This window comes from Mastigoproctus giganteus, chromosome 9 (genome assembly GCF_048544385.1).
Source record: "Mastigoproctus giganteus isolate SK-2022 chromosome 9, ASM4854438v1, whole genome shotgun sequence".
Classification (NCBI taxonomy): Eukaryota; Metazoa; Arthropoda; class Arachnida; order Uropygi; family Thelyphonidae; genus Mastigoproctus; species Mastigoproctus giganteus.
The window spans coordinates 176245557-176266909 of record NC_143583.1 but is presented as its reverse complement, the minus strand read 5'-3'; the positions used below and the strand labels follow the sequence as shown (position 1 = coordinate 176266909).

The 21353-nt window shown below is 37.1% G+C and overlaps 1 protein-coding gene across 4 annotated transcripts in view; it reads left to right on the top strand.

Annotated features, from left to right (window-relative positions):
* Positions 1 to 21353, top strand: part of LOC150080903 (syntaxin-binding protein 5-like) — a 795970-nt gene that overhangs the window by 577462 nt on the left and 197155 nt on the right. For 3 of the 4 annotated variants that reach the window (XM_090381035.1, XM_090381034.1, XM_090381033.1), the window contains exon 21: positions 18537 to 18653. In XM_090381035.1, coding sequence (XP_090237161.1) covers positions 18537 to 18653 — 117 coding nt within the window. Of the gene's footprint in view, positions 1 to 18534; positions 18654 to 21353 lie in introns of all 4 variants that reach the window. The other variant, XM_090381037.1, reaches the window with a different exon arrangement.

Sequence of the window (21353 nt, the reverse complement as noted above, 5' to 3'; positions counted from 1 at the left end):
GCAAACATTTCACAAGTTGCACATTTTTTTCGGCTGTTATGCATTGGAGTTTTGCCCCCTTCGGTTTTCCTCCAAGCCTCACTCCCTACTTTGTGCCATTTCTTTGCTGTTCGAGTCTGGGACATGATTTCCTTTTAAATGCAATTTAACTGATTTATTGACAATACTACACTAAGCTTATAGATTCCTAAATGCAGTAATACGTATTGTGCTATCTAGTTTTACATTATACCTTGCACCACAAGTTCAAGATGTACATTGCACTATACAGTAATGATTGCGATGTTAAATTAGTTATGTCATTACTAAAAAGTAAAAATTCCTTAGCTAAACACAAAAAAATATGCCCAACAAGTGAACCTTCGAGGTAGTTATTTATCATATTTAAAACCCTACTATTCCTCTCTGTTACTTGTTACCTGTTACAATATTCACACCAGAACATCAATACAATAGTATGTCGTAACTTACAAAATCACTAGCTAAATTTTAAAATAAGCTAATGAACATGACTATGAGTATTTTAACTATTTGTAAAACACTGTTTAATATGTTAATTAACCAAAAACAGCAAAAATTTCTAAAAACCTTATCCTTTTCCACGAGTACTAAATTCTTCGTCCTGGTACTTTTAATCTCATACCCAATTCAGTCTACAAGGATATTTTCTTAGATAATTCTCTCAATATCCACAAGGTGTAGAAGCTTTATCTGAAATCAGGGTCGAAGTTTTTGGCCCACCAAACAGAAGTGCACTGCCAAAACCTGTGGTTCAAATTGTCATCATAAATTTCAAGTAGTAATTACCGTGAGGTACCATTTTCCAGCCCAATTAGCTTCACTAATTGGACTGGAAAATGAAGAGGTTAAAGGGGCTCCCTTTGTCAGTAATTCAATTTCACTAAGCTGTAAAATATTATTGATGAAGCCTGCAACGAATTTTTCAGCTGTATGAATGGTGTCTGGAAAAAACTTTGTCAAAATTTTGTTTTAACTTCGGAAGATTTGAAGAAATTTCAGAGCACCAAGCTGAGACTGTAGAACTAAGTGAACAATTAGGGTCTGGAGAAATGGATAAAGACGATGGTGAAAAATTGATTGCTTCAAATTATGAAACACTGATGACCTGGACAGATTCGTACTCTTTTTATTGAGGGGGACAATATAATAATAATAATAAATGTTATTAACAGTAATTGAAAATTAAGCTGAAATTTAGTTTGAATTTATCTTAGATTTTTAACCAACCTTTAGGCTGGTTAAAGATAAATTATACATATACAGTATAATTAGGGAAGGATGTTATGTGGTTGTTTTCCATGAAGATTAATTACTACAGCCACTCCCCGCTTAACGTAAGTGTTGCATTCCCCGGAACTCTACATAAATCGGAATCTCCCCATGCTTGTGCAGCACTTCCAACTGTACTCGCTGAATTGATTGAATCAAAAAAGAAATCTTCGATGAACATGTGAATAGAATTATTTATTGTATTTTTTCAATTTTTTATCTCATTCGCAGGAAAAATTACAAAAGCGTGCAATTTAAACAATTTAACAATTATAAATTTACAAAAAAAGAGAGAAGAACATCATAACGTCAGTAAGTTTCTTCTTTCACTATCGCTGCGTGCAAGTCAATAAGTTCTTTGTTAGATTATTCCTTCTCTTCTTCCTCTATTAACTCCTCCACATCTTTGGCAACAACCTCCAAATGAAGTAGCTCTGCAACCTTTACAATCTTATCTGTAACCTCTTTGTATGATTAGTCTTTTTCAAACCCTTCGAAGCCTTTTACGTGCCGTGGGCATATTTTCTTCCATGCACCATTTATCTGTAAAACCTACTATTAAACCACCCATTCTTGCCATGAACTTGGCTTCGGGTTCGCTGTACTTATCCTTAATATCTTCATAACTTCTTGCTTTTGCTTGGATGGCCATTGGACTCAGGGACACTTGCTTCTGAATCTGATTTTCAATTCTTATTATTAATAGCCGTTCCATCTTCAATATACCACCTGAACAATTTTGTGATCACTGTCGATATTAAATTAGCATTAGTAGAGGCATATGATGCAAGAAAGCAAGCTTATGCAACATCAGCCAAAAAAAAAAAAAAAAAACCACTCCCATTTTGTTCCTCCATTTGTTCAAAATACCTGTCCAGCTAAGCCTTCAATTTATTTAGGCTATCAACTTCCACAACAAGGGATGGAAGTCTCTTCCACCAACCAACTACCCGATGGCTAAAGGCAAATTTCTGCACGTCTATCCTACATCTGTCTTTCTTCAGTTTGACTTTATGCCCTCTCAGGTGATTATTCTGAGCAAGAGGAAGAATCCCATCAGCATTGAGCATGTTCAAACCATTCACGGCTTTATATATCTCTATCAGATCACCTCGCCGGTGCCTAGTCTCCAGACACTATAATTTGCAAAACTTAAGCCTTTCTTCTTAAGAGCAACCCTTTGTTCCATTCACTAATTTTGTTGCCCTTCGTACTCGTTCCAGCAGCTCTACATCCTTCTTGAAATGAGGCCTTCAGACCTGTATACAGTACTCAAGGTGTGGCCTGACCATTGCCTTATACAAGCGAACAATCACCTCCTTATCCCTGCTAGAAAAATTCCTGTGTATCATTGACAAGACACCATGAGCTACTCTTGCATCCCATCTGCACTGCTCAGAAAACTTCATATCTGCCTGCACAATTACCCCCAGGTCCTTTTCATTCTCTACCACAGTCAGTGTAGTACCACAGAGTTGATACTTTACTCTGGGGTTAGTTTCCCATATGTAGTACTTTACATTTGTCAATGTTAAACTTCATTTGCCGCCTCTCAGCCCATCTGCTCATCCTTTCCAGATCCTGTTGCAGCAGCAGCATACTGTCAGTAGTGTCCTTAACAACCCTGCCAACCCTTGTATCGTCTGCAAACTTGGACATTAAGCTTGATATACCATCATCAATATCATTTATAAATACAGAAAACAACAATGGACCCAACACTGAACCCTGAGGGACTCCACTAATAACATTAGTCCACCACGAGCAATGTCCATTGATTACCACTCTGTCTTCTCCCCCCTCAACCATCCCTTTATCCATAACAGCAATTTGTCTCCAATGCCACAGTGCTCCAATTTTTGCAGCAGCCTTCCCTGTGGAACAGTATCAAAAGCCTTTCTAAGATCCAAATACACCTAATTCTGTTTTTGCACGAACTTTTTTTACACGAATTCAAAATAAATATTTCATTCTCTTTTTACACGAGTCATTTTGATTTAACACGATTTCTATGAATTTTTTTTTTGCCTAAATTCTAAGAAATTTTTTTTTATTTGTGGCATATTAGTATCATTTGTATATTACACGCACCAATAGATTGGATAACAGCTAGTGTGTGCGGTTTGAAACGCGTGCTTTTGTTTACCAATGTGTACATCTAGGTATCAATGAATCATCAACGTTTTTATTGAATTTTTTTGCATATCTACGGTATTCGTTCATTGTATCTTCGGAAGACATTTAGTAGTAAGCTCTATTTCAAAGTGAAAGAATCTTTAGTGAAATTTGTGCACATAAATTTATTAATTTTGCCGATAGTCAATAAATTGTACGTTTACAAATTTTTGATACCTTTTTTTATTAATTATAACTGAGATATTTTTCGGTAGCCCTTATATAATGTTGAATAATTCGCCTATTACCAAAATGAAAAGGAAAGCGATTTCTTTGGAACTTAAAATTCAAATTTTAGATCATCTTGCAACTGGACAAGGGGCTACGTCTGTAGGAAAGCATTTTGGTGTACAAGAAGCTACCGTAAGAACTATTAAGAAAAATGAAGCTTCAATTAGGAAGTCGGTATGTTCTGGAACAAAAGTAAATGTTAATTCATCATCATATACAAGAGATATTGTCAAGGAAAAAAATGGAAAAGGCTCTGGTAATATGGATAGAAGATCAGTCACAAAAACGAGTACCAGTAGATGGAAATGCCATCAAGCAAACAGCATTAAGAATTTACAGACAGATTAAAGAAAAGGAGCCAAGCACTTCATCTCAGTTAAACAGAAAGTATGAATTTTCTGCCAGTACAGGTTGGATGACAGGGTTTCTTAAAAGGAATGCTCTTCATAATATAAAAATTAAAGTTGAAATTGCATCTGCAGATGAATCGGCTGCTAAAGTATTCCCGCAGGAACTTGCAAAAATTATTGAAGATGGAGGATACACTCCTGATCAAGTGTGGAATGTAGATGAAACTAGTTTCTTCTGGAAACGAATGCCGAACAGAACGTATGTAGCCAAATCGCAGAAAACTGTTGGTGGTTTTAAGGTAGCTAAGGATCGTGTGACCTTATTATTTTCCTCCAACGCTTCAGGAGATCGTATGTCGAAACCACTGCTGGTAAATCGAGCCCTAAACCCACGTTCAATGAAAGGTGTAGATATCAATAAACTGCCTGTTCACTGGATGGCAAACAAGAAGGCCTGGGTGACCACTACTATCTTTACAGAATGGTTCAACAAATGTTTCGTCCCAGAAGTCAGACGTTATATGAATTTGAAAGGTCTCGAATTTAAAGTTCTTCTGATTGTTGACAATGCACCCGGCCATCCTGTCTTGGAACACCCAAATGTACAAATTTTATTTCTACCACCTAATACTACATCTTTGATACAACCGCTAGACCAAGGTATAATTGCGACAATTAAAATATACTACGTAAAACGAACATTCCAACACGTTTTGGACAAACTGAATGACGAAACACTAACAGTCATTGATGTGTGCAAGAAATTCTCAATTATGGATTGTATCAATCAAGTTGGATTAGCGTTAACTGAATTAAAACCAGCAACTTTAAATGCGTATTGGAAAGCGGTTTGGCCACAATGTGTAAAAAGCAAAGATCCCATCATCCCTAATACGACCGAATTTCCCAACATCATTACAATGGCACACAAAATTGGTAGAGTAGGATTCGATGATCTATTGTTTGAAGATATTGATGAATTTTTTTTTTTTTGGTAGTTGTTGGCGCATCGGCATCTGTGGTCATAATGCACCTCCCAAGGTTTTTGCAGTACTTTGATTCAAGCCCGAGGCGGGATTCGAACCTGCGACCTTTGGGTTACCAGGCAAGTACTTTACCCAACCGGCTAGCCCGGTCGGCTATTGATGAATTGTTAACCGACAAAGCCCTAAGCGAAGATGAAATATTAGAGGTTGTCATTGGAACTCCTTATCCCACAGAACGTAGTGATAATGAAGAAAATGATCCTGTTCGAAATGCAGATTTAATAAAAGGTCTGGAACTGGCCAGAAAATTAGGTAATCATTTTGTCAAACATGACCCTAATGAGGAACGTGCAGGGAAGTTTCAACTTGAATTGAAGTTGACAGCCGCTTACAGAGAATTATATAACGGCCTAACCAAAACATGAACACAACGATTAATAACTGAATTCGTTTGTAAAACCGGTGAAACATCAGCACCAGAGGAGACTCGTGCTGATTTTGCTCAAGAGATCACAGAAAGAATTTCATTAATAGAGGAAGAAGACGATGTCCACAACATTTCTAGTGATAGCAGTGATATTCCAGTTGTGCGCAAACGTATGCGCCGTTTATTATCAGAAAGTGAAAATGAATAAAATCTTGTTATGTGTAAAACAGATTTTTTTTGTTCATGAGGAATTATTTTCATTTCATATGCATACAAATTTACTTTAATACGTTTTCATTACATATTATTACATGTGTATTTGTTGAAATAAAATAATAAGCTTAAAACTAATATTTTTATGTGTTTTTTTGAAATTATTTTTACTGGTTTTTTAGATCCGGAACCAATCTTATTTTCTTTCATAAATACAGTTTTTTTTTACACGAATTTTTTTTACACGTATTTTTCAGGAACGTATCTATCGTGTAAAAACAGAATAAGGTGTATATAATATCAAAGTTATTCCCTGCATCCAGTTCTTTTGTGACTGCATCATAGTATCCAATCAAATTGGTCAAGCAAGACTTTCCCTTAACAAAACCATGCTATGTCTGAGCTATAACTGAAGCCTTGTCTAGATGATCCTGCAGTGCTTCTTTAACCAGTGCCTCCATTAATTTTCCTGGAACAGAAGTTAAACTCACAGGTCTATAATTACTTGTGTCGGCCTTTGATCCTCCTTTGTGAATTGGGGTCGCATTTGCACATCTCCAGTCTATGGGTACCTCCCCTGAGTCCAGAGAAGCTCTCATAATTATGGCTAAGGGTTTGCTTACTTCCTTTGCTACTTCCTTTAATATAACTGGATAGATCCCATCTACCCCGGGTGCCTTTTTTATATTTATCCTCAACAATTTCTCCTCCACTTTCCTCTCAGTTATTACAAAATCATCTAGCTCACTACCAGAGTTTACTTCACCACTGGCATTCCCCTTTCCGAATAACTCCTCATGTGTGAATGTAGATGCAAAATACTTATTTAGTTTGTTAACCACCTGAGTAAACTCATGAACAATTGAACCATCAATATCCAGTGGACCAATCTGATTCATCCCTTTCCTTCTAGAGTTCTATAGGTAAAGAACTCTTTTCTGTTTTTCTTTGCATCCTTTGCCAAGGATTCCTCATAATCTGCCTATGCCTGCCTAATCTCTTTTGTCACTTGGTTACAGACCAGCTTATATCTATCATAGGCTTCCATGTCACCCATTAATTTATATGTATCCCATGCATTTTTCTTCTTTGCCATATGTCTCATTAGTTCATCTGACAACCATTTAGGCTTAAACCTTGAGCAATATTTCTTAGTTGGTATGTAAAGCCTAGTAGCTTCCAAGATAAATTCTTTGAATTCTTCCCATTTTGAATTTGCTGTTGGTAACATCATCACTTGGTCCCACTGTATAGAATTTAAATAATGTCTGAGACCATCGTAGTCGCCTTTACGAAAGCAAAAATCCTTCCCTTTACCCCTGATGGTAGTTACCTCTTTGAGTAATTCCCACTTCAGCACACTGTGATCACTGCCACCTAGTTGTTCCTTTATCTGCAGATTCTTAGTGGATGAATAATCACTACTGATAATCAGATCCTAGTGGTTTCTTTATATGCAGACTCTTAATGGATGAATAATCACTACTGATAATCAGATCCTAGTGGTTCCTTTATCTGCAGATTCTTAATGGATGAAGAATCACTACTGATAATCAGATCAAGAGTATTACTCCCTCTAGTTGCCTCCCGAACATGCTGATGAAGAAAACAATCATCCAATAAATCCACAAAAGCCTTGCTAGTGTGTGAGTGACCAGTCTCCAAATTCCAGTCAATATCTGGGAAATTAAAATCCCCCATTATAAGACTCTCTGATGTACTGGCCCACTCTATTTCCCTGTACAGTTTCTTATTATACTCATCAGAGTCATTAGGCCTATAGCACACTCCTACTCTCAATTTTGATCTCCCAATGTTTATGTCACACCAAACTGACTCGACACTGCCAGTGATGTCGACTGGCTTCACTTCCTTGGATTTTAAAGCCAGTCGACATCACTGGACAATGATGTTGATGTTATCTGTATTAAAACCTACAAGCAACCATTCAGATAATCATAAGGTTTCTTCATTTCCATCTTCTTCAGCTATAATTGAAATTTCATTTGAATTTAATTTCGATTTCTTGAAGAAATTCAATATGGTTGTCGAAGTAATGTTGTTCCACACATCATTCAATAAATTTATAGCATCCAATATCAATACCGACTTGATAAGTTTCTTTTCTCTTTGACTGTTCAGATGTAGAACTAGAAATCTTTATAAAAATCCTTTCAAGCTCTTGATTACACCTATGTCTATTGGTTGTAAAATTAATATCGCATTGGGAGGCAGAAAAACTAGCTTAATGTTAGAAAAATTTTGAATCTGGGAATGTGCAGGGCAGTTATCAATTAACAATAAAATATTTTTCTTCTTTTTGAATAGCTCCTTATTCCAGTCATTTACGTATTGCCGAAAAATATCCGAAGTCATCGAAGCTTTCTTGTTTGCAGTGTAATCCACAGGAAGTTTCCTTACATTTTTGAAACAGAGGTTTTAACGATTTTCCAATAACAAACAGTTTTTTTTTTTTTTTTTTTTATCAGTTCCTGTCATATTTGGGCATATGAGCACCATAAAGTGAGCCTTTGATTTTTTTACCACCACCACATTTTTCCCCTTTGAATTTAAATGTATTGTCAGGTGTCAAACTATAAAAAAGTCCTGTTTCATCAGCATTGTAGATGTCTTTGTCGTTGAAATTTTTCCTAATTTCTGCCCAAACATGGTCATTCCATTCATTTGTTTACCATTATTGGATCTGCAGATCAAGATTCTCCACTAATTTTTGTATAAATGATGTTATGTTTTTGTGGTTGAAATCTTTCCTGATTTCTGCCCAAACATGGTCATTCCATTCATTTGTTTATCATTATTAGATCTGCAGATCAAGATTCTCCACTAATTTTTGCATAAATAATGTTATGTTCTTTGTTGGTTTTTAAATCGATCCAGTCAACTATTGTTACACACAAAATCCAAATTGTTTAGCAAATTTTTCCACTTGAGCCTTCAAGATCGGACTGTCTATTCAAAATCCAGCACTTCTTTTGTGGTGAACCATTGAAGCAATGCTTCATCAATGTTTGTAACCTTGCACTTTCTAAATTTTTATTTATTTATTTTTTTTTTCGGTTATGTTCTTTTCCAGTGCTGATATGTAAACATCTTTATATCTTCCACAATGTTGATACACTTCAAGAGGACTAAGAAAACTTTTTACACACTTCAACATTTTTGCACCATTCTAACTCACGAATAATTTCGAGAATCGAGAGAGACACTTTCTTTTGTTAGTAGACATGTTTCCAAAGGAAGGGTTCATTTCTAACTGATTTTACTTTAAAATGATAAAGTGATTTCCATACCAAGTTCTTAGAAGTCTGGAAATGCGTAGAACGTTCCTAGAAGTCCCAAAATGCATACAAAGTTCTTAGAAGTCCCGAAATAGATTTATGGTTCAATGAATACAAGACAATCTGTAAATAGAGTATTGTGACAAGCGGAATGTCGTTGCTCTATAGCCTCCGTCATTGGAAGGAAAAAGTCATAAACTGTCTGCTAATCCGATGCAGGTGGTCATAAAGTTAATTCGCCCTTTTCATTTTCATCTTTTTTTTAAATTTTTTTATGTAAACCCCAAACACAAGATGTATTAGAACCTATAGTACTTAGTACCGTGCTTGGGTTGGAGGTTGAGAAGACGAAAGAAAATATTTGTTGACATTGGACTTGAACTTCTATAGACTGTAATTTTCAGGAAATACGTATGAAGGAAGGTTGTTCCAGGAAACGGCAGTTGAATGAATAAACGAGGAAGATGAAAAGTTAGTTCTGTGAGTTTGAAGTTGGACAGTAAATGGATGTTAGCTGGTGGCTGCATGTGTTCAGGCTGTTTTGAAAGAGAGAGTGGGAATTATAGAAGCCAATTCAGAAGAACAGTGCCCATGGAAATATCTGTAGAAGAGGCATGCAGCAGAAACAGTACGTGTATGAGACAGCGAGTGGAGAGACTCTGTTAGAGATGAATCATTAATTAACCTAACTGCCCTCTACTGAACGGAATCAAGAAGCCTGAGAGAGGTTTTGGGAGCACCACCCCAGATGTGGGAACAATATTCCATGGTAGGGCAGATTTGCGATTTATACAGAGTGAGCAGCTGTTTGAAAAAGAAAAGTAACGCCGAGAGTGAAAGAGAAAACCAAGTTTTTTTTTTTTTTTATGTAGAAGAAGCAATATTTGTAATGTGCTTGTGCCAAGAGAGATTAGAAGTCAAGGTAATCCTCAAAAGAGATATATCATTTTGCTTAGAAATCGGAGTGTCACCAAAGATAAGCATAGGAGCAGAAGAATCCTTTTTGCGAAATATAAGACAAGACTGAGTTTTAGAAAGGTTGAAATCGACTAAGTTGTCTTTTCCCCACTGGAGAATTACCTGAAGATCGGTATTTAAGGAATTGGTAGCAGATTTTCGAGAAGTTGAAGCTGATTGAGCAGGGCAAGGTTTCTCAAAATGGAAAGTGGAAAGCAATGTGCCGTCATCGGCAAAACTATGGATAGGATTTCCAGTGAATGGAAGAAGGTCATTAATATACAAGAGTCATTAATATATATTAATATACATTAATATATATTTCCTGAATGAAATGACTCTGGCCATACATTTAATGTTGACGGTTTTACTCCTTTCAGCGATTAAGCTATGATTCTGATACAGTCCACAATTGAGAAATGTTTCCATGCCTCCATTACTTCAATAGATTTGGAATCAATTTTTTCCAAAATCCATGTAACGATTTTCTGATGGAATGAGTTTTAAAGATGGATATAATGCCTTGATCTAACGGCTGAATAAAAAAGTTGTATTAACCCAGTACAACTGTGGGGGTAGGAACATAACTGCAACGTTTGGATGACTTAAATCTTTTGGATGGCCTGATGTGCTATCCAATAGAAATAAAACTTTGAAATCTAGATTTTTCCACAAGTTCAATAGCACAGAACGTAACACGGAATTTGTCAACAAAATAAAATACACGGATTTCTCAATATTTTTTTTTTTTTTTTTTTTTATTGACTAGCAAGTCAACAGCGGGGATTCAAAAAAGAGTGGAAACGTTGAAAAATTATGTCCAACATAATAGCAAGGTTTTCCCTACACAAAATCTCAAAAATACCGTGTTATGCAAGGTTTACCAAAATTCTCTAACCGTGTTGTGCGACGATTGCCGCAATTTATCAATCGTGTTAGAGCGAAACTGTGTTGTAGAAGTATCGTGTTATATGGGGGTTGCCTGTATTTGTGTCACCCTTTGAATCCTCTTTGTGAATTGGAGATACATTTGTACATCTCCAGTCCATGGGGACCTCCATGAATCTAAGGATGGTCTCATAATTATGGCTAACTTCCCTCGCTGCCTCCAATATAACTGTATAGATTCCATCCACTCCAGGTGCCTTTTTTATGTTTAACTTCAACAATTTCTCCTCCCCTTTGCTCTCAGTTATTACAAAATCACTTAGCTCCCTGTTAGAGTTTGATAAACTTCTGGCATTACCCCTCCTTAAATAACTCCTCATGTGTGAATGTAGATGCAAAATACTCATTCAGTTTATCAGCTACTTGAGCAGGATCATCAATAGTCAAACCATCTATTTTAAGTGGACAAATCTGATTCATCCCTTTCCTTCTAGAGTTTGCATAAGTAAAGAACTCTTTTCTGTTTTTCTTTGCATTCTTTGCCAAAGATTTCTCATAATCTGCCTTTTCTTGCCTGACCTCCTTTGTGATTTGATTACAGACTAGCTTATATCTACCATAGGTGTCTGAGTTGCCCAATAATTTATATGCATCGCATGAATTTTTCTTCTCTGCCACATGTCTCATTAGTTCATCTGACATCTATTTAGGCCTAAACCTTGAACAATATTTCTTAGTTGGTATGAAAAGCTTAGTAGCTTCCAAGATTAATTCTTTGAATGCTTCCCATTTTGAATTTGCAGTTGGTAACATCATCAGTTGGTTCCACTGTATAGAATTTAAAAACTGTTTGAGACCACTATGGTCACCTTTACGAAATAAAAACCCTTCCCTTTATCTTTGATGGTAGTTACATCTTTAATTAAACCCCACATCAGTACACTGTGATTACTGTCACCTTTATCTGCAAATTCTTAATACATGAATAATCACTGATAATCAGATCAAGAGTATTACTCCCTCTGGTTGCCCCTTGGACATGCTGCTGTAGAATACAATCCTCCAATAAATCCACAATTCTTGCTAGTGTGCGAGTGACCAACCCACAAGTTGCAGTCAATATCTGGAAAGTAAAATTCCCCATTACAAGACATTCTGATTTACTGGCCCACTCTGTTTCTCTGCACAACTGTCCTTTATACTCATGAGAGTCATTAGGCCTATAACACACTCCACCTCTCATTTTCCCTTTCCCAGTGTTTATGTCACACCAAACAGACTCAAATTGCACCTGGCCATCCATGTCAACTGGATGCATTTCCTTAGATTTTATGTGTTTCTTAACTAACAGCATAACCCCTCCTCCATTCTTACCTTGCCTATCCTTTCTGTACACATTGTACTTCCCAAATTCCAATTCTGCACTGCTTATATCTGTTTGACACTGTCGGTGATATCCTAACAATATCTGCCTTTGATGCCTTGATCAGTACTTCAAATTCATCAAATTGTACTAGACAATCCCAGCCGGCTTTCCTGGCATCTCAGCCACTAATTACAGTACTGTACAGATAATTACAGACTTACAGCACTAATTCCAACTCTGCACTGCTACAAGATATTGAAGTTCTGCACTTCATGTACCTGCACCATTATAAGACATTGAAGTACTGCAGTTTGCATAAAATGAATTTGGAGCGCCTTCCACGAAAAGTAGCTAATGAGAAATTTCAGTCAGTGCATACAATTTCAATGTAATGTCCAGTCTGAGAAAAAAGTGTTCTTAATAAATGAAATATAATCCAGAAAGCTGAATTCCACACCCTTAAAGCATCTCCAAAATAAATTGCAGTCAGACCGTTGAAGTATTCTCATCAGTAAATTGTAGTCAGAAGGTGAACACATCTGTTGCAAACGCGTCATCTTCATAAGTGTTGAAATATGCTTAGTTATATGTTGACATTTCCAATGGACTCATCGAGTACACTGACTTAAAAGTTCAGTGATGAAATGTGGGCTAACTAGGGATGAACTGGCCTATTTGTACTAGACCTCTTGAATCGTTAGTGATTGTCTAGCAGCTGCCAAAGCTCTTCCTGCTATATTAGGAACTACGTACACAGCTGTTGTCTTCAGCACAAAGAACAGCCTTGCAGTAATCTAAAGATCGGCAAGCAATGCAGCTCACTTTAGGACATCACATTGTAGGATTAACTCATGCAGCAAAGGTCATTCATGAAAGTGTTGTAGGGGCTTTTCATGGCCTGGTGGAAATTGTTTTCAATACAATGTTGCATGGTTCACTTTTTAAGGAAGAAATAGCCACCTCCTACTGAAGAGGGTGTTGGTTTTCACCTCCACAAGGATACAACAAAGTAGTCACCTCCTACTGTAGAATATGTCAATTTGACATGAAAAACTGGAATGGACTACATGACATTCCACATGCATCTGCTTCACTCAAGAAAAATTGGTCCTTGTCTGCAGTAGAAAGGCCACACATCCAGATGTCAGTGTTTTCACGCTGAGTGCTCCATCAATCAATTCATCTCATAGATCCTGGTATTCATGGCACGTATACAGAAGATGTACCTGGTCTTCTTTTTCTCCTCAAGTACATGATGTGAACATGCTGAAATACCTAAATCATTTAATTTTCCAAAGAAGGACCTGTGTCCTGTAAGCGGGAACGTTAAATAAAGGTTTGGTTGAAACCAACTTGGCATGCCCTTCCCAAACTGTTTGATGCTTGGAAGAAATTTTTGGTTATATGGTTATAAACTCTTGGTGCAGTTGTTCCATCTGTTTTGCAACTGATCAATAAGAAGAGCCCACAATCATTTCCTTTCCTCATTGTAACCATCATCACAATGAATTTAAATTGATATCTGCTCATTTGGCTCCACATTGACTTGAATAGTAAGGTCAGATCCAGTGGTAGCTGTCCTGTTATCACCTGCAAGGTCTCATTTGGCACACTCCTACAGGCCATACTAAGTTGTAACAACATTGTCCATTGAATTGAAAATATTTTCCTAGCATATGCATTTTGCAACGCACAATCTAGCCAGACATGTGCACAGTTGGCAAGAAGATACAGTCATAAAATAGATTCAGTGCCTTGCCTTTTATCCCGCACTCCTTCCTAGTTACACGCCCGATCATACCAACAAATTTATGAATCTTCTCGATGTAGTTGATGTGTGAGACAAACTGTAACTGTCTATCAATCTTAACTCCTAGGTATTTGATTGTTTTCACACACTGCAGGCTGACTCCATCTATCTGGCATTGTAGATTTCTGGTAATAGACAGGAAATGTAATACATTGTATACATTAACTAAATTGTTTGGCCTTGCTTGTGGAAATATACGGGGGGGGGGGGATACTAACAGTACTACCATTGTGAACGTGCAAGCTGAAGAGGTAGTTGTCACAGAATACCCAGACTTGGCCAAAATTTGCCACTTTTTGACTCGCAAATGGGACCTAAATATCAGCTCCATCAGTGATTTAGATTCCCAAATATCAGCTCTGGCATAGCTGGAAGAATGTCTGCAATGAACCTCAGAGAATATGAAATATGAGAACATATTTCTCATGACTTTAACTACAATATTTAATGATTAATTGTTAATATATTAATTTTTTTCCACATGAGAAGGGGAGTTTGAGTATATTGTAAATAGTATGTTAAATTATGATAAAACAATACCATGTAGTGTGGCTATTTAACAAAATTTTATTCCTCTAAGAACTTGAAATGGTTTTTCCAAGATGCCAGCCCTCCCTGCATGCGGGATAAAAATGACGTGCAAATCAGCAGTGATGGTGATTTGCACGTTTATTTTATCCCACGCAATGGGATAAAATAAATTTTTGGTGTTTTCCGATTAAGTAAGTAGTGGTAATCGTGAAAGAAAATGTTAATCACGAAATCAGAATATCACCTCAGTTTTATATTTTGATTAAATTAATAATGAAATAATTAAGAATGAGGTGAATTTTCTGCCATTACCTGGTTTTAAAAGCAGAAAACATTTTACTGCAGTGGAAGACAGGAAGTAACAACTCCCAGAATCTGTTGGAATTTGAAATGTGCTTTAAAAATAAATTGCAAAATTTCTTTTTACAGTACATTTCCACAAAAGATGAGTTATGACCATAAGTGGCACTGCAGAGGATGGGTTGTTAACTACATCTCATAGTGCATAGAAAATAAGCTGTATATCTTAAATCATCACCTGCAGCATGAAAAGCTATTATTCCTATTTAAGTGCTATGGTCTAAGTGACCCTACATACAGTTTTAAAAATCAGCAAGAAATAATTCATTCAAAAAAGTGGCTTCAAAAGGTGAGCCTTTTTGAAGCCACCTTTATTTTCAATCTTTTCTGAATACAACTGTGAAAAATCTATTTTGTATATTAAAAGCATAAATTTAATTAATTTTTGAAATTAAAACTGCCTTTGGACCTGTCAGCAAGTGAAAAGCAAACCAAAAAACCCCTGTGCTTCAACAAGCACACGCACGTGGATGCCATTCTGTCAATAACAGGAGCACAACTGCGTGTGTCAACGGTTAAGCATATGTAAAATGTGTTTAGGGCCAAACAGCACCAGGGGGTTCCCCCATCTCCCACGTGATATATATTTTCTTGTGATGCAGAACACTGTAAAGGCCAGAGATTTAAAAGTATATGGGTATTGTTTACATGTAGTGTTGTGTACCATTGTTCCTCTGTCCGTTTAGGCACCTCTGTAGCCAGGTGGGAAGGAGCAGCAGTGCGTAGCACACGTTTCTTGATTAGACCGGGGTTCGAGCCCGTCACCACCAAATATGGAGGATGCGGAAAGGTCAAGGAATGACCACTGCATATTCCCAGAGTAATATGGCCTTAGTTGCTAATGCTCCTAAAAACCAAATAACAAACAAACATCCTCTGGCCATTTAACCGCCAGACCCCTGCTGAGGCCCGACGTTACCCACACTTCGCCCCATGGAGGCAGACCAGGTACACAGTAGTTTAAGATAGTGACTCTGGCAGGTCCTGCCACTTAATTCAGTGGTTAGGACCAAAAAGAAAGAAAAAAGCACACCGACGTGAAGTGATCGAGGCAGGGATAGCACAATGTGTGAACAGTTTGATTCCAGACTACACTTCAATATCACAAAGCCAGAGAGATTTACTGATTAGAGGGAAAGCGCCAGTAAAACCAACATGCTGTCAGTGTCGTGCTGTATATGACAGATGCCATTAAACACATGCATATAACTAAGTTTAACTTAATTCCCAAATTTTTCTTAATTGTGTGATAATTAATAGAGATTTCAAGAATTTTTTGGAGAAATCAAAGAAAACGTTTTCAAAAACAGCTATTAAAAATTTCAGCTGTGTGGACAGAGTAGATGAAGAGCATGAATTGCTGAGAAATATTGTCTGGGGGTTTCATCAGCCCACACATTGTCAGAGTTATAGTTGGCAGAGGGTAAAGGAATAAATTGTATTATGCAGTTTGGACATTAGATTGATGCAATGAGGGTCATATGTGGCTGTAATAACATGTGCTGTTGAGACTACTAACACGAGTTATAACCTCCTGCTTTAGCATTAGTAGAGGCATAGGATGCAAAAAAGCAAGCTTATATAGTATCAGCCAAGAAAAAAAAAACCTTCCCATTTCACCCATTCATTCACTCCAAAAGTTTGTCTAGTTGAGCCTTAAATTTATTTAAGCTGTCAACTACAACGACAGATGGAAGTTTGTTCCAGCAGTCAACCACCCACTGGCTAAAGGCAAATTTCCGCACTTCTATTCTACAATTGTCTTTCCTCAATTTGAATTTATGCCCCCTTGGGTGCAGAATCTTGAGCAAGATGAAGAATCCCATCAGCGTTGAGCTTGCTCAAACCATTCAAGGGCTTATACACCTCAATCAGATCACCTCGCAGGCACTTCATCTCCAGACTCTGCAATTTGCAGAGCTTAAGCCTTGGTAACAGCAACCCTTTGTTCCACTCACTAATCTCATTGCTCTTCTCTGTACTCATTCCAGCAGCTCTACATCTTTCCTAAAATGAGGCCTCCACACCTGTATGCAGTGACAGATTCAGGATAGGGGCACTGGGTCATGTGCCCCTTCATTGTTTCTCAGAGAATATTTACCAATCATTTAAATTCCCTTTAGCTACAAAAAAATTTTTTTTCTTTCAATGTTAACAGGATTTTATCTATTTTTGCATTGTGGCTCAGCTATTTTCAACTGACTACAGTTGGCAACACTGATGCAATAGCCATTCTAGTTTGAGGCGTGATGCAGTTTGGTCGCACGTAATGTTTACTTCAGAGTAATTCAGACTTCATCTGTGTGCCTGTGTCTGCCAGTCATATTATGTTTGAGTGTCATATTTGTTTTGTTCTGTGCATTATTTTGTACCTTGTTTGTGCACAAACAAGGCACAAAATGGTGCCCCTTCTGTCATTTTTTTCTGAATCTGCCACTGCCTGTTTGCAATAGTCAGGGTGTGGCCTGACCATTGCCTTATACAAGGGGATAATCACCTCTTTATCCCTGCTAACAAAATTCCTATATATCATTGACAAGACCTCATGAGCTACTCTTGCAGCCTTTTTGCAATGCTCAGAAAACTTCATATCTGACTGCACAATTACCCCCAGGTCTTTGTATGACTGTTTCAAAGTTGTGCATGAAACCATGAATGAGGCATGTGCAGAATCGGAAGCCAAGGGTTGGGTGCCATATTAAAACTGTTTTTATAAGAACTGCAGTCTCAAGAAATGCATTGAAGAGGTTCCTGCCGCATATAGGTATATTCATCCATTACTTTCCCAACTGATGTCTGTGGGGGGGATCCTGTTTATTCACCACTACCATCATATGATAGGCACCTCTGTACCCGGGTGGGCAGGAGCAGCAGTGCGTAGCACATGCTTCTTGATTAGACCGGGTTCGAACCCGTGACCACCAAATACGGAGGATGCGGAAAGGTCAAGGAATGACTGCCACATATCCCCAGAGCAATATGGCCTTAGTTGCTAATGCTCCTAAAAACCATCTGACTTTTTCTGAGAATGAAGAAAGAATGAAGTATGCATTTCAGTAGTTCAGTCTCTGACTGAGTTGAAACTCAAAAGAATCATTCTTGCTATGGAAATAATTTCCACACATGTGTGAGACAACTATTTCTAAGTTAATTGTTTCAACAACCTATGAGTAATTGGTTGCTCGTTTGGAGGCTTATTAGGATGGACAAAACTGAGAATATATATATTCACTGTGATTAAACCTGCAAGCTGATAGTGTAAGGCATTGTAATGTTATTAAATTTTGGCATCAACTCTGTCAAAAGAAAAAGATTTTATGGGAAACGATTTTAAAGTACTAATGTTTGCAGTATGACAATCCTTTTTTGGAACAACCTATATAAAAACCAGTTGGATATTAGAGCTGCATGTCTAACCAAATTTCCATTCTTGCCTTGACTGAACTTCAGATTTTTCATTTTAAAAAAAACTATTTTATATTGTTGTTGTATAGTTTATCCTACTTCTTGCTGTCTACTAGAATAATTTCTTTTCTATATTTTTCCCTGCCTTTGCTTTATGCTTTCAGTGTGCGTGTACGTGTGCATGCATGTTGTGTATTATTTTTTATTTATTTTATTATTTTCATATACGGTTATTTGTTTATTTCTAGATAAGATAGACAGTTCCTTCTCACGGTCACGGAGTTCCAGTATGTCTAGTTTAGAAAACATCAGTGCAGAAGCCATCCAGTGCCTAACTTTTGTCGACTCCTATAGTAGAAAAGCAGGTATGATTAGCTAACAAAGTTGTTTTACCCAAAATTGTATTTAGTGAAATAATTTTTCCTTCAATTTTTATGTTGTTTATTCAATTTAAATAATATTCAAGGGCTGTTTGAAAATTGAACTTGTATGTAGTAGGAATTTTGTTGAGATGGTATTCATTTGAACAAAGGTGGTGCAAGAATTTCTGCCAGTATCACTGAGGTGCCAGAATACCCTAAGGGTTCAGGGAAACTGCTAATTAGGAGAGAGAAATGGGAATTTAGATCCGCATTTATCTGATGATATGGGTCAAACCAAAGCTTGCACTCACCTCATGAATTTTTGTCTATTACCACAAAAGCCAATGTTGATAAGATGATCTGAGGGTAGTAATTTTTCAAATGAGAGGGAAGATATAGCTTGGAATACAAACCTAAATAACTTCAAGGGGTGTGTGTCAGGGTAGTAAACTATAGAAGATTACTTAGTGGTGCCACCTGGAAATTGGTGATGAGTTACACTTTCATATGTATAATGTATTTAGGAATGATAGGGAAGACACAAGGGGTGGAGGGGTCTTGCTTCTTATCAAAAGCAGCCTGAGTTCAAAATTAGCTTTTGCTGAGTCTGAAGTTACATCTGCCAGCATAGAATCTGTGTGTTGTGAGTTAGTCAGAAGCAAAGGAACAATGAGAGTGGGAGTAATCTACAGAAGATTGTGAAGAATATGACGAGAGTCTTTACATGCAGATGGAATGGTCAGGCAAGTGTGAATATGTCTTATTATGGGTTACTTTAATCTCTCCTAGATTGATTGGAATAAGTCGGCAGGAAACTTACAATGGGTAAAACTTTTTAAAATAAATTAGATGATTATTATTTGTACTAGCATGTTAGGGAAAGAGATGAGAATATTCCTCCACCAGGCATGAGAATATTCCTGACCTCATGATTACTAATGGTTCGGATGGCATCACTGGGCTTCAAGTAAAGGAACCATTGTAAAGAAAATGATTGCACAATCTTCACCTGAAAGATGTTGCAGTAGTTAAAGTTAAAGGTGTGTGTTTTAAATTCAGAAGAGGAGACTTTGATAATTTAAGGTGCTATGTGGCATCTGTGAACTGGGCAGATTGCCAAGGAATGGAGAATACATTTGAATTATAGAATACTTTGAAAGCAAAGCCATGCATACATACCTTTAAGAAAATATTGCAGGAGGAGGATGCCAACATGGATGACTGCAGAGGTGGCTAGTCAAATAGAGCAGAAAAAGATAGCATGCGACAGTTACAGAGCGATGAAACATACTGAAAGGTGTGGCACCTAAGGAGTGGAATAATGCAATCATAGTTTTGCTGCATAAGAAAGGAGATAAATCAGAAATTGGAAATTATAGACTAATTAGCTTGTTATCCCACATCTACAAGTTGCTCACAAGGGTTATTACCAACAGATTAGAAAGAATACTTGATGAGAATCAACCGAAAGAGCAAGCTGGCTTTAGGACAGGATTCTCAACTATGGATCACCTTCACGTAATGTCACAGCTAATGGAGAAGGCAAATGAATACAAAACACCATTGTGCCTGGCATTTGTGGATTATGAAAAGGCATTTGACTCCATACAGCATAAGGCAATGTTTCGGGCACTGGAAAGACAAGGCATAGATACCCCATATATGATTTTGAAGAAAATATATGAGAAATGCTACCTTCTTTATTAGACTAGATAAAGACAGTAGGAAATTTAAAATTGAGAAAGGAGTTCAAAAAGGAGACATAATATCTCCAAAGTTGTTTACTGCTGCCCTTGAGGAAGCTTTCAGAAGATTAGACCGGTTGCAGAAAGAAGTCAATGTGAATGGAGAGTACCTAAACCATTTATGATTTGCAGATGACACTGTGGTCATAAGCCATAATCCCAAAGAATTAGAGGAAAATCTTAATCATCTATGCAGAGTTAGTAAGGATTTTGGACTAAATATGAATATGGCTAAAACAAAAGTAATGATGAACAAGCATGCCACAGAAAGGGATATAATGATTGAAGGAGCAGTAATTGAAAAGGTGGAGTCATATATTTATCTGGAACAAGTTATTAGCTGTAATAATGGTAAATGGATGGAAGCCAAGAGAAGAATAAATTTTGGATGGATAGCATTCAGGAAATATAGTCACATACTGAGGAGCAATATCCCAATTTGTCTGAAACGTAAAATAATGAACCAATGTATACTCCCCACCATGACTTATGGAAGTGAAACTTAGGCTCTCACCAAAAGAATGGAAGAGAAGCTGAGGACTACATAGCAAAGAATGGAATGAATTATATTAGGAATCAGACTGTTAGATAAGAAGAGAAACACATGGATTAGGCAGCAAACTCAAGTAAAGGACATTCTTATCAAAACTAAAAAACTAAAATGGTCTTAGGCAGGACACACAGCTCGATGACAGATGGACTAAGAAAATAACAGAATGGTACCCAAGAGGAGCTAAGAGAAAACCTGGAAGACAACAACAGAGATGGACAGATGAAATTCATGAGTTTGTGGGTAGTAAATGGATGGCCATTGCACAAAACAGAAGGAACTGGAAAGTTGCTGGAGAGGCCTTCATCCTGCAGTGGATTGAAATTGGCTGATGATGAAACATACTGAAGCCTATAACAGGTATGGGTTGATCTGTAATAGTACCACCAATAAGGTCAGGGAGGCCAA